Here is an 11,619-nt window from a genome sequence, read left to right as displayed (position 1 = left end):
CTTGATTACTATTTTTTTTTCAGAAAAAGGAAAGGAAGAGAAAAAGGAAGGAAAAGGATTGGGTTGGTGAGGAGAAAATTTGGTCAATGGTTGATAAATTTATAAACGATCAAGGAACTTTGCAACCACCACCACCAAATGCATGGAGAGATCAAAGGAAGCATGTGGGGCCAGCAAAAGATTTGAAATCACTAATCCTCAATAAGCAAGATACGCGTTGCATGTTCATTTTCCAAAATGAAACCTTCCTCTTCCTTGATACTGAGTTTTGGAAACGTTTATTGGGAATTACATTTTCTGGTTATTTGGAAAACATAGTAAGTTTGTTAATAATTATAAACTTATGCATGTTTTGTTTTGTTTTGTTTTGTTTTTAGGTTTATAACATTCATAATCAACTTGATCTGATTATAGCATATTGATGGATGGGCTACCTTCCTGTTGAGATTTCGGCAGAGGTTTCTACCCCGAGCTAGCCAGATGTCCTCGAGTCCTCAGTTTTCGATTGCAGATTATACATGTAGTTCTCGATGGACGATTATGCCATTGGGTTTCCTCAATCAACTGGAGAAATTCAAGTCCTTTTATGATGATGACACTCAAAATGAGGAGGAGAAGGGGGATACATCTAATCCTGAAGCAGAGGGGATCATTAAATTCAATCCCCCAGATTATATGTATTTGATTGGTCTTGGGGATGGTAGTGATGACCTTTATCCATCCTGGGCTGAATGTGATAAGGTTAGTCCTTTTTTTTATATAAACTATACATTTTGAGTAAACTGTAATAGGCGCAAGACAAATCTTGCGCCCTTGCGTCCGTTCGCAAACACTCTCTTGCGTCCTTGCGACCCTCGCAATATTAACCTAGCGTCTTCATTATGGACGCAAAGTAAAATTTGCGTCCATGCGTCCACCCGCAAGGTAGACCTTGCGTCCTTGCGCCTGACGCAAGGTCTACCTTGCGTCCTTGCGTGTCTCGCAAGGTCAACCTTGCGTCCTTCCTTATTGACTTTTTATGTTTCTTTTGTTGCAGATTTTGATTCCAGTACATTTTTCAGATCCTGAACATTTTATACTACTCACTTTGAACTTAGATGAACAGAGAGTATTAGTCTATGATAGTTTAAAGGGTTGTTTGAAAAAAGGTCAACTCGAGGCTGTCTTCAAAAACTTATCAGACAACTTGCCGTTATATTTGAAGGCTATTGATTACTTTAACAAGAAGCAGGACTCACAAATTGTTGACTATTATGAGAACAGAGAAGATGTAGAGTTGATGATCGAGGATGCACCGTATGTGCCAATGCAGAGTGGTGGCCATGGTGATTGTGGTGTTTGGGTCTGCCTTCATATAGAGAGGATAGTTTTTGGTTGGGATCAGATTGACAACATTGGAGACCCTAAAAAGGCTGCTAAGGACTATAGAATTCGAATGGCAAGAACATTCTTCCGTGCACGCTTTGATACACAGGAACCACCACCACCAGAGGACCCAGAGGACCCAAAGGTTGTTAATTAGTTAACTTGTAGATGTAATTATTATACAGTTTTTAGGTAAAACATGTAATTTTTGTATGTAAATAATCTGGGACAGACGCAAGGCCTTTTTTGCGTCCTTGCTTCTGGTTTTTTGACAGACGCAAGGTGTTGTTTGCGTCCTTGCGTCTCTTTAAATGGCTTACGCAAGGTTTTGTTTGCGTTCTTGCGTATGTTTGAAGACTTACGCAAGATTATGTTTGCGTCTTGCGTCTCTTTAAAAGATATACGCAAGTTGATGTTTGCGTGCTTGCGTATGTTTCATGACATACGCAAGGTATTGTTTGAAAAGTTGCGTCTTTTTTAAAGACAGACGCAAGTTATTGTTTGCGTATTTGCGTGTGTTTGATGACATACGCAAGATTTTTCTTGCGTTCTTGCGTCTGTTTGTAGGTCAATCTATGACACATATTTAAACAACTAACTGAGACTGATAAACATAAAAACAAACTGAGACTGATAAACAACAAACTGAGACTGATAAACAAGCAACTAATTCTGGTCCCCTAATTCTGGTCTAAATCGTACGTTTGATAAAATTGAGACTGATAAGCTTGCGAAGGTTCGACTTTCTCTTTCGACTTTGACTTTGATTTTGAGGCTGTTTTTTTAACCCTCTGAGAAGTAGATTCACTGGTTAGGTCATAAGAAGCGCTACATGTTGTTCGGTTATGACCTGCTTGCTTGCAACGAGTACATGTTCTTACTTTCTTTTCAGTTTCTTCACCTTGAGATGGAATCCGATCGGTACTTTTTGGGCGTCCAGGTGCTCTTTTCTTTTGAATTGGGGGCTTTACGATTTTCAAGATCTTGGGCCCTGGATCGGACCATTCGGATCGATGGGGCAAAGGAAGGATGTGTTCGGAATATGTATTTATATAAGTTTGAGACAAGAACCAATGTGATACATAACATGTAACATCTTCCACTCCGAAGAGTCGTGCTGCTGCCAATACATGTCCGCAAGGTATGCCTGATAATTGCCATTGCCCACATGTACATGTTCTATCTTCTAGATTAAAGAGGCCGTTTTTCATTCCATCACGCACCTCTATTAGATTGTTTGTCGATGGAAATGCTTGCCATCTTCTTGATTTGTTCGTCCTCTTACCTAATTTACGTTCAACATATGGAGTAACCGTTGAAATGAGACTAACTGCTTTGTTGTGATGTTTGAAAAACCAATCCTGTATAGAAGCGCGAAAAAATTCCAATAACATGCAAACTGGTAGTTTGCGAGCATGTTTGGATAGAGCGTTAATAGACTCTACACTGTTGCTAGTAAGGTATGCATACCTAACATGACCAACATGACTTCTGGACCATTTGTTGAAACCAACGTCATTTAGATACTTGTGAGACCCTTTTAATCTTCGTTGAAATACACTAACATGATCTTGAAAATCTGACAAACGATAAGCCTTAACCATTTTCCAATAGTGCCATTCAAAATATTTGAATTTGTTGGACATCGTTTTTATGTTCATGAATAGATGACGTGCGCAAAAAGAGTGAAAGGCTTCAGGAAACACATTTGAAATACCATGTGCTATTGAAGGAGCACGATCAGAAATAAAGGTAATCTCTGACATACGATTACTCATACCACAACTCTCTAAATGATCTCTTAGATTGCCAAAAAAACCATGACCAAACCTCGTTTGTCTCGCCTTCACCAATTCCATAAGCCAATGGCAAAATTCCGTTATTGGCATCCATTGCAACAGCGACTAAATTTGTACCCAAGTATCCAGCTTTCAAATGTGCACCATCAACGATGATAATAGGGCGAACATTTTGGACAAATGATCGAATCTGCACGCAAACAAATCAAATGAGATTGCTATTAGTTTAAGATAAAACAATTGTAGGATGAGTGATACTTACAACTGCGCCAAAGGACATGTAACACATCACGAATCTATTTTCATTGTCAGTCACCACATTTGTCATGCTTCCTGGGTTATGAATCTTAATGTTATGAAGATAAATGGGAAGCATTCGGAACGAGTCATCCATACTGCCACGAAGCATCTCTATTGCATGACACTTGGCTCTCCATGCTTGATTGTAAGAAATGCTCACCCGAAAACGGTTGCCAACATCATCACGTATATCTTTTGGATTATAGTCTCGATTTGCAGCTTTGAACGATTCCATCAGAATACTTCCTAACACCTTTTTGGAAGCATGTTTATTATTTCCCATAATTTGGGTACGTGAGCATGTGTGTACGTCATGCAATTTCTTTACGATGAAGTTGTCAGTGTGGCGTATTTTGTATGCACTACATTTCCACTCACAATTTGGCAACATGCATTTAGCAGTGAATCGAGATTTGTCAGACTTTACAGGCTTAATTTGGAAGTTTTCTTCAAGACATTTTGTGTATAGATGGTTTACAAAATCATCCTTGTTTAAAAAAGTTTGTCGAACTTTAATCAAATCGGATACTCTATAACTGGTTGTTATTTGGCTCGTAGATTCAGTCTCTTGGTCATGCTCACTCAATAAAAGTGGCATATTCCAGAATACATCCTTTTTTTCTTCCTCTTCTTCATTTTCATCTTCATCTTGATCTTCTCTGTCATTTTCTTCCTCCGAAGCACTAGACGCGACAACTGATTCAAAAGGGTGATCTGTTTTTTTAATTTTACATACGTTCTCAACTCCATAGTTGAAGAAATCAAACTCTTCTGTGTTTGGAGGTGGTACTTCAGGTCGTGCTTCTTCCAAATTGGGTGTGTGAAGGTTTGTGCTCTCCTCGTTTGTTGGTAGGTTTTGTTGGACATCGTGTGTTGGTAGGTTTTGATGGACATTGTGTATTGGTAGGATTTGCACTGACTGTAAGTTTTCTGGGAGTTGATGCATTGTAACTTTGTCGACAATGTAAATATTAATAGGAGCATTTGATATTGCATGTTGTAGAAAATCACGAAAGTCTTCATAATCATCAGTAATATCAAAAACAAGATTATCGACAACATATCTCATTGAAACAGGAGCATTAGGTGGCAAATTAATTTTTCTAAGAACATTTTTTAACAATATTCTTCGAGTAATTAGTTTTTGGGGAGCAACTGGGAGTTTTAATCGTGTTCTAAAACAATCTAGAGGCAAATACATAGGTAAGTTATTAATAAATTGAAAAGAACCACCACAACATATATGAATAACAAAGGTTTCATTATCACTAAAACTCATTATTTAAAACAAAGAAAGTTACCTTAATGACGCTTGAAATTATATGATTTATGTTGAAATGGTGGAAATGAAGTGAAAATAGAGCTGGTAATACCTTATATGAATTGAAAAAGTTATCCGTAATAGTACAAAAATCGTACAAAATCTTATCCACGAAATCATGAAAATCTTATCGGGATAAGACGCAAGACGCAAAGGCGCAAGTCGCAAGACGCAAGACGCAATACGCAAGGACGCAAGTCTCTTTGTTGCGTTTGTCAGTAACGCAAGGTCGCATGGTCGCAAGATCGCAAAGACGCAAGGTCGCAAAGACGCAAGGTGTCTTGCGCCTTGCGAGGGCAAATTGTCAAACTTTTTTTTTTAGGGCTGTCAGTCAACAAGCTTAAAAAAAAAGGTATTTTGGTGATAATCCCTATTCTATCTATCTATATCTATCTATTCTATTCTATTCTATTCTATTCTATTCTATTCTATTCTATCTATATCTATCTATATCTATATCTATATCTATCTATTCTATTCTATATCTATCTATCTATATCTATATCTATCTATCTTCTATCTATCTATACATATATTAAAAGAAAACCAAAAATAAGTCATCAAAATAATTTAAACTTAATCCTAACCATTCATTAGTTAACTACTACTTAATCATAACCCTTAATTTTGATGACCCATCTTTATGACCTCATAATCAATACCAATACATTTAAAAATCCTAATTTACCCCTCAAATTAAAAAACACACACGGGATAGACTATCCAATTTAGGGGTTTCAAAACTTCACCTTCATCCACCATTTTCACACAAAAAAACCCTAGGTTTCTCTCAAGATGATCACGACTGATCAAACTCCAATCTGCAGATGTGGTGGGAAATTAATAACCGTTCTATTATTAAATTCGAACAAGGTTGAATTACATTCGAACAAAACGGGTCGGTATCATTACGTTTGTATCTGAATCTTTGAATCCTTTTGTAGATCTTATTTTATAAAAGTTGAGTATGTAGTGTATATTATTTCGGGTGATCGTGTTCTATTTTAATTGATTCAGTTATTAAGTTATCTGTCTCAATATTCAATTTTGAAATTATTCGATTTTAACGGCGATTAGCAAATTGGGGCTTCGTACAGTTTTGAAACTTATCGTTGTCAAGATATGATAACTTTGTGTGTGTAATTGGTTACTTTGTATAACTAGCCCTTTCATCCTTTTTCTGTTAACATATAATTGTTGCTTTTGGAGTAAGATGACATATATGCTATCTTATGATTTTGACAAATGAGGTGCCTGTCTTACAGGTTTAGATGATCAGGTTATGGCAATTTTTAAGAGAATGTTGTTCTGTATAACTGATTCAAACCATTTCCACGTTCATACAGATAATTGTTGTGACTGCTTGTGTCAGATTGGTTTTTTAGTGTCAAATGGGTTGACAAAAATCTTTTTATATTTTAAATTTTTATTAGTGACTGAAATTTGACTAATTTTGTCCAGTTTTATGACTATTTTCAAATTTGACCAATTTTGTCCGAATTCCGAGATCACCAGAGTTACGTCAAAGGTTTAAGCATATTTTATCCAAATTTTACTAACTTTCATTTACATGTAACCATGTTTGTACAGGAGAAAATACAAAGGCACCATAATCACTACTCATTTTCTGTTACAAATGCATCCCAGGTCTGTGTCTTTCTATTCCTTACTTATAAATTTTTATAATCAATCTTATGTTCTACTCATTTAAAGTTGATGACAATGTCCATTTATCTTTATTAGTAACTCTAATTAATCAAGTACTTTTTTCTCAACTTTATGGTATTGAGCCCGTTGAAAGTCATAACTTGTCTGGAGAAAAGGCAAGTAAGATATACTGATGATTTGTTTATTAACTTATCTTCAACTTTGTAACACGAATGGGTGGTTGAAACATGTCACTAACGAGTCCTATCTGAAAGCCTCAAATGGATGGTTGGGCTGGAAGGATAATGGGTCAAAACAGATAATTTTCTATCGGTTAAAACCATGTGGGTCAGGTTTCGCAAGTATGGGTCAATGTTGGACATATATGGCCCATTTACTTGCAATTATTTTTACATAAACTTATCCATTTGAGTTTTGAACCATTATAAATAAAAGATAATAATATATATAGACGGGTCGGGCAAGTTGGGCATAACAAATTAAAAGCGAAAAGAAGTCAGTATTTTTGTTGTAAGTATGGTTAAACTGTACTTGTGTTGATTGAGTCTCCCACTATATTTCCATTTTTGGAGGTGTTTGGCTAAAGATAGTTAAGTCAATTTTGTTTTGCAGCTCAAGACTTCATGAAAATGAATTTATTTGGGTTGATGTGGAGTAGCATTCGACATTGATGCCAAATGGATAAGTCACAGTCTCGGTTACCTATAAAGCAAGATTTGTAAGCTAGCTATGAAACTGAAGTTTTATTCTGCACTTCATGATGACATATGAGTTAAAGGTTAACTTTGTCCGTGTCAGCACTAAGAGATAAATGACAGTTTAATTGGCAAGGTTGGTGGGGTAATGGGTCAAAATGGGTTCAGGTCAAAATAACTTGGGTTGGAACAAGTTTCACTTGAATACTTCATATAAGATGTATTCATTGATTTATAAGTGTGTCACATGTGCTTTGATAAATATATGTATATGTATTCAGTAGTTATTAAACTTATGTGACCAAGTCGTTTAGGAAGTTTATTCATAAACTAAATATTGTGCCTGAGGTTCGAAAGAAGGCAAAGACAACATGTTAGTCGTGATATTTTAATATGTTTTTAAGTTTTTCGTTAGTCTTGCTGGATACCTATTTTGCATCTCTTATAAATACAGTGCTTACAAGAGGGAATAACAACAGCTCTTTTAATTCTACACTTTGATAACGCCCATACAAAATTGCCTGCGAAATCGCGGGCTTTAAGCTAGTTTTATATTAATTTAATTCCTGTTTTTTGCACAAATACAAAAAAATAAAAAAAAATAAAAGAGGCGGTTGTATACTCGCATTTATTTTGAATTTTTCTAAGTGTAGCCCTTAGTGTTATACTTTAAAAAAATAATTAAGGCATTGATTATGGTACATATATGTAGTAACGTAGTTATTGGAGTTGGTTTTAAACAATGTACAAGTAAAAGTATGTTTTAAAGTCTTAACCATAATTTTAAGGGTTATGTTTAGAAAAATTTATTAATTTTTTTGTTACAAGAAAAAGAAGGATAAAAATAAATTATACTCTACTATCAAATTTATCATTTTTATATTTTGGCCATCTATATTTCTTTAGGTTATACATGTTTGTTTACTCGCCTAAAATTTATGTATATATTCAAATTCAATTAGAGAAAACGTAATCGACAATGTTCATATGCTCAGCCGCAAATTTAACATTTTCAACTCCTTTTTTATGTTTTCTTTAACTACATAAATAGAAAATGTTTTCTAATAATATAAGTCATAACGTTGCCTGGGTGGTTTGGCCTTGGGCATGGTTTTGAGTTCAAGACTACGCAACATCTTTTTCCCCCCTTTTTAAAAGATAATTTGATCTAACAAGGGGTTGGTTCAAAATGGTAATTGGACGTATGCTGACCCAATTACTTGTTAGAATAACATTTGAAAGCACATGTGTAATCATTCAAGCACAAATCTAAATACTACGTAGTTTAATCTAAATAATGTAAAAAAGACATAAATACACTCTTTTTTTTTATTAAACTTATTTATATTCATATTAATTTATTTTTTTACGTTATTATAAATTTTTTGATATGGTTTTATTCAAATTTATATTTATATATTTATTTATATATTTGTCTAAAAAAATAAAGACAAAGTATCACGAATGGTCCTTGTTATTGGTATTGGATTACACTAAAAGTCTGCTTTTTCCATAAGTATGCTCCATGTAATTTTCAGTACATGAACCCTTATGATTCAAGTATAAACCACATGGACCATTCATGACAAAAAAAGTACTAGGATGATTTCCGATACAAATCATATGAGTCCAGGCGCGTCTTCGATATATGTGCAAAGTGTGCAACCGAACATGCCCAAAATTTTTATAGGGGCCCAAAAATTTGAAAAATAATAATTGCATATCTTTATATACAGTTACATAATTTTATTGAAACAAAAAAAAAAAAAATTGTCACAATGAAGCATTTGTTGAAATCCTAGTTGCGGTTGACCCTATTACAAGAAAGACTTAATGGGTCGGCGTCGATAGCTATTGAGAACAATATCTTAAGGAGTATTGACTATAAACGATTGTTCGATAATTGCTTTCAAAAATGCTAGGAGAAGTTTTATTTAATTAAAAGTTTAATTATAATGAAATGCCAATTATTTGGAAATAAAATAAATTGCTACCCTTATTTTGAGAACTTTTTTTGTATTGATAATTTTAGTGATATCATCTATTTATATGTACTAAAAGTTTTATGTCTAAAAGAGAGCCAATTTTTATGTCTCGAACATTGCCCCAAAATCATTGAGATGGCCCTCCGGGAGCCGTCCGTGATATTTGTCAAAAGTAAAATAATACTACGTACTACGTAAATGACATCAAAATTGTCCATATAACTATTTTAATGGTCCCTATTTTCTTTTATAATCAATCGAAAGATTCTTTAATAATAACTGTTGATACAATTAAAATAAAGAAAATAAATAAATCAACGTATATGACACCAGAGTCAGTTAAATACTTGAATTTGCAGGTTATTGTGCGTTTGCAATATTACTGTTGAAGAAGATGACGACCTAAAATCAAGGGTAAAAATCATTTTATTTTGATTATACACCTTTGTACTAACCTAGCTTATTAGAACAAGATCAGACCCAAAGCTACTAAACTCTGTTTGACAATTGTTACAGACCCAATAACGTTGTTTGACAAGATCCAACAATCCATTTGACATTCTATTGAACAACCTACAAACTAAACATTGGATTACATTGACAAATACATTGCAAACAATTAACCATAGTGTTTGGGTGACGAGCTTATGAGAGCTTATAGGAGCTTGAACTTATAATTTTAATAAGCTATAAGTCATAAGCTTTGTTTGGTTGACATTAAAAGCAGAGCTTATTAATTTCATAAGCTCTTAAAAAATAAACTACTTATAGTAGCTTATGAAAAAAAGTAAAGCTTATGAACTAAAAAAATAAGCTCCAGCTAACACTTATAAAAAATAATAAGCTCTAGCTATCAGCTTCAAAAAAAGCTCCAGCTCCAGCTCTATCTCAAAAGCTTCAGCTCCAGCTATAAGCTCCAGCTCCAGCTAGTTTCATCCAAACCCTATTGTAAACTATTCACGTAACTATCCAAGGATGAATCCCTTTAACAAGGATTTAAATTTAAATGTTAGAATTATAGGTGCGGACCTGCTCTCTAACTTTTAAATCAATCGAGACTTAACAGAAAGAGAGATACAAGTTGAAAAAACACAACCACGGGGGTGGTGGTGGAGTGGTTAGAGCCTACCCTTCTAAAGTGGAGATCATGGTTTCGATTCTATAAAGATGAAAAATATAATCCCTCTCATGGCCCGAGGTTCGATGACTCAGGACTGCCCGCAAAGCGATAGTCGCCCTGGGATTAGTCGGCTCGCAAAGCGAGTCAGAAACCCGGTATACCCAAAAAAAAGTTGAAAAAACACAATTGGTCAATCTCGTACCTAGAGAGAACTTGATAACCGGAAACTGTGAGATTTTCTTAGTACATCCATGTCCGTTTTTCAGGCCATCTCCTTCGTAACCGTCTTTGCAACTGCATGCATAATTTCCAGGAGTGTTAGTACATATCCCCTCACAAAGATTATCAGGATCGTCACATTCATTGATATCTGTCAATATCATACACAGAAAATTAGTCAGCAATACTGTAAATGAAAACTTCACCCTGAAATAGATCAAGTATGATAATTATTAAACTAACCTTGGCAACCTGGTTCAAGATAAGGCTGACCCTGATAACCCTTATCGCAGATGCATCTGTAACCAGAGATCCCTGTATCCGAGTCGACACATCGACTATTTGCTTGACAAGCTAACACACCTGCACTTTTAGCCTCACTACAGCTCAAGTTCCCAACCACCCAATCAACCAACCTCGGAACAGTTTCGATGGTCCTGTTAATAAAGCTGGGATCTTTAAAATCCGACACCCCACGAAATGTAAACTTTTCGGTCTCACCCAAAAACGAGTACGTACAGGGATCAAAAGACCAGATTTTGGTGTGGTTAAAAAGCATACTACCAACAGAAGTGTAATAATACTGAAGTCCCTTTGGAATCAATGTTTGACAACATCCGACACCGGAACATGAGCCGTTGACCACCTCTTCAGGCTTTGAACACAGTGCAATGCAGCCGGTGGTGTAGTTTTTAGGTGATGGGCCAGCATATAAGGCAAAATCATCACACCCAATTAAAGTGAAACTATTTTTTTGTGAAAACGAGAAAGGTGAGTCGCGGAGACTTGACATGACAGGATTGTCAGATATAATGTTTCCTAGTTGATTGTAACATTGGCTTGCGACTCTGTTGGCCACTCGAAAAGTATAGTCTGTGAATTCACGGATATCGAGATGGCTGATTAAGGTCTTTGGGGGATTGTAAGTGGTGTTGCAAATGACTTCGAATGGGGTGCTTAAAAAGCAGCCTGGACTGATACCAAAAGGATATGGTATTGTCACGTTTCCACATTGGCTTTGACAGCCGGGTTTCGCTACGTTGGCCACTTTTGTGATGGTGATGACATCACCAGGAGTGGTGGATTGTGATATAGAATGTGTGATTACTAAGGCATACAATAAGAAAAACAAATGAATGTTATTCAT

At 35.3% G+C, this 11,619-nt stretch overlaps 3 protein-coding genes across 3 annotated transcripts; 1 reads left to right on the top strand and 2 right to left on the bottom strand.

Annotated features, from left to right (window-relative positions):
- Nucleotides 1-480: 480 nt before the first annotated feature.
- Nucleotides 481-1,944, top strand: LOC139845720 (uncharacterized). Its single transcript, XM_071835925.1, has 4 exons — nucleotides 481-741; nucleotides 1,037-1,342; nucleotides 1,598-1,816; nucleotides 1,933-1,944. The coding sequence occupies exons 1-4, from the start codon at nucleotides 481-483 to the stop codon at nucleotides 1,942-1,944; spliced, it is 798 nt and encodes a 265-aa protein (XP_071692026.1).
- Nucleotides 1,945-3,135: 1,191 nt separating this feature from the next.
- LOC139845704 (uncharacterized) lies at nucleotides 3,136-4,410 on the bottom strand. The gene is made up of 2 exons (XM_071835924.1): nucleotides 3,427-4,410; nucleotides 3,136-3,354 (listed from the first exon to the last, which is right to left on the bottom strand). Exons 1-2 carry the CDS (start codon nucleotides 4,408-4,410, stop codon nucleotides 3,136-3,138), a joined length of 1,203 nt encoding a protein of 400 aa, XP_071692025.1.
- Nucleotides 4,411-10,258: 5,848 nt separating this feature from the next.
- Nucleotides 10,259-11,619, bottom strand: LOC139845688 (wall-associated receptor kinase 2-like). Its single transcript, XM_071835923.1, has 2 exons — nucleotides 10,716-11,619; nucleotides 10,259-10,623 (listed from the first exon to the last, which is right to left on the bottom strand). The coding sequence occupies exons 1-2, from the start codon at nucleotides 11,617-11,619 to the stop codon at nucleotides 10,259-10,261; spliced, it is 1,269 nt and encodes a 422-aa protein (XP_071692024.1).

The sequence above is a fragment of the Rutidosis leptorrhynchoides genome, chromosome 1 (genome assembly GCF_046630445.1).
Source record: "Rutidosis leptorrhynchoides isolate AG116_Rl617_1_P2 chromosome 1, CSIRO_AGI_Rlap_v1, whole genome shotgun sequence".
NCBI classification, from domain to species: Eukaryota; Viridiplantae; Streptophyta; class Magnoliopsida; order Asterales; family Asteraceae; genus Rutidosis; species Rutidosis leptorrhynchoides.
The sequence above is the reverse complement of the archived record's forward strand: the minus strand, read 5'-3'. Positions and strand labels throughout refer to the sequence as shown.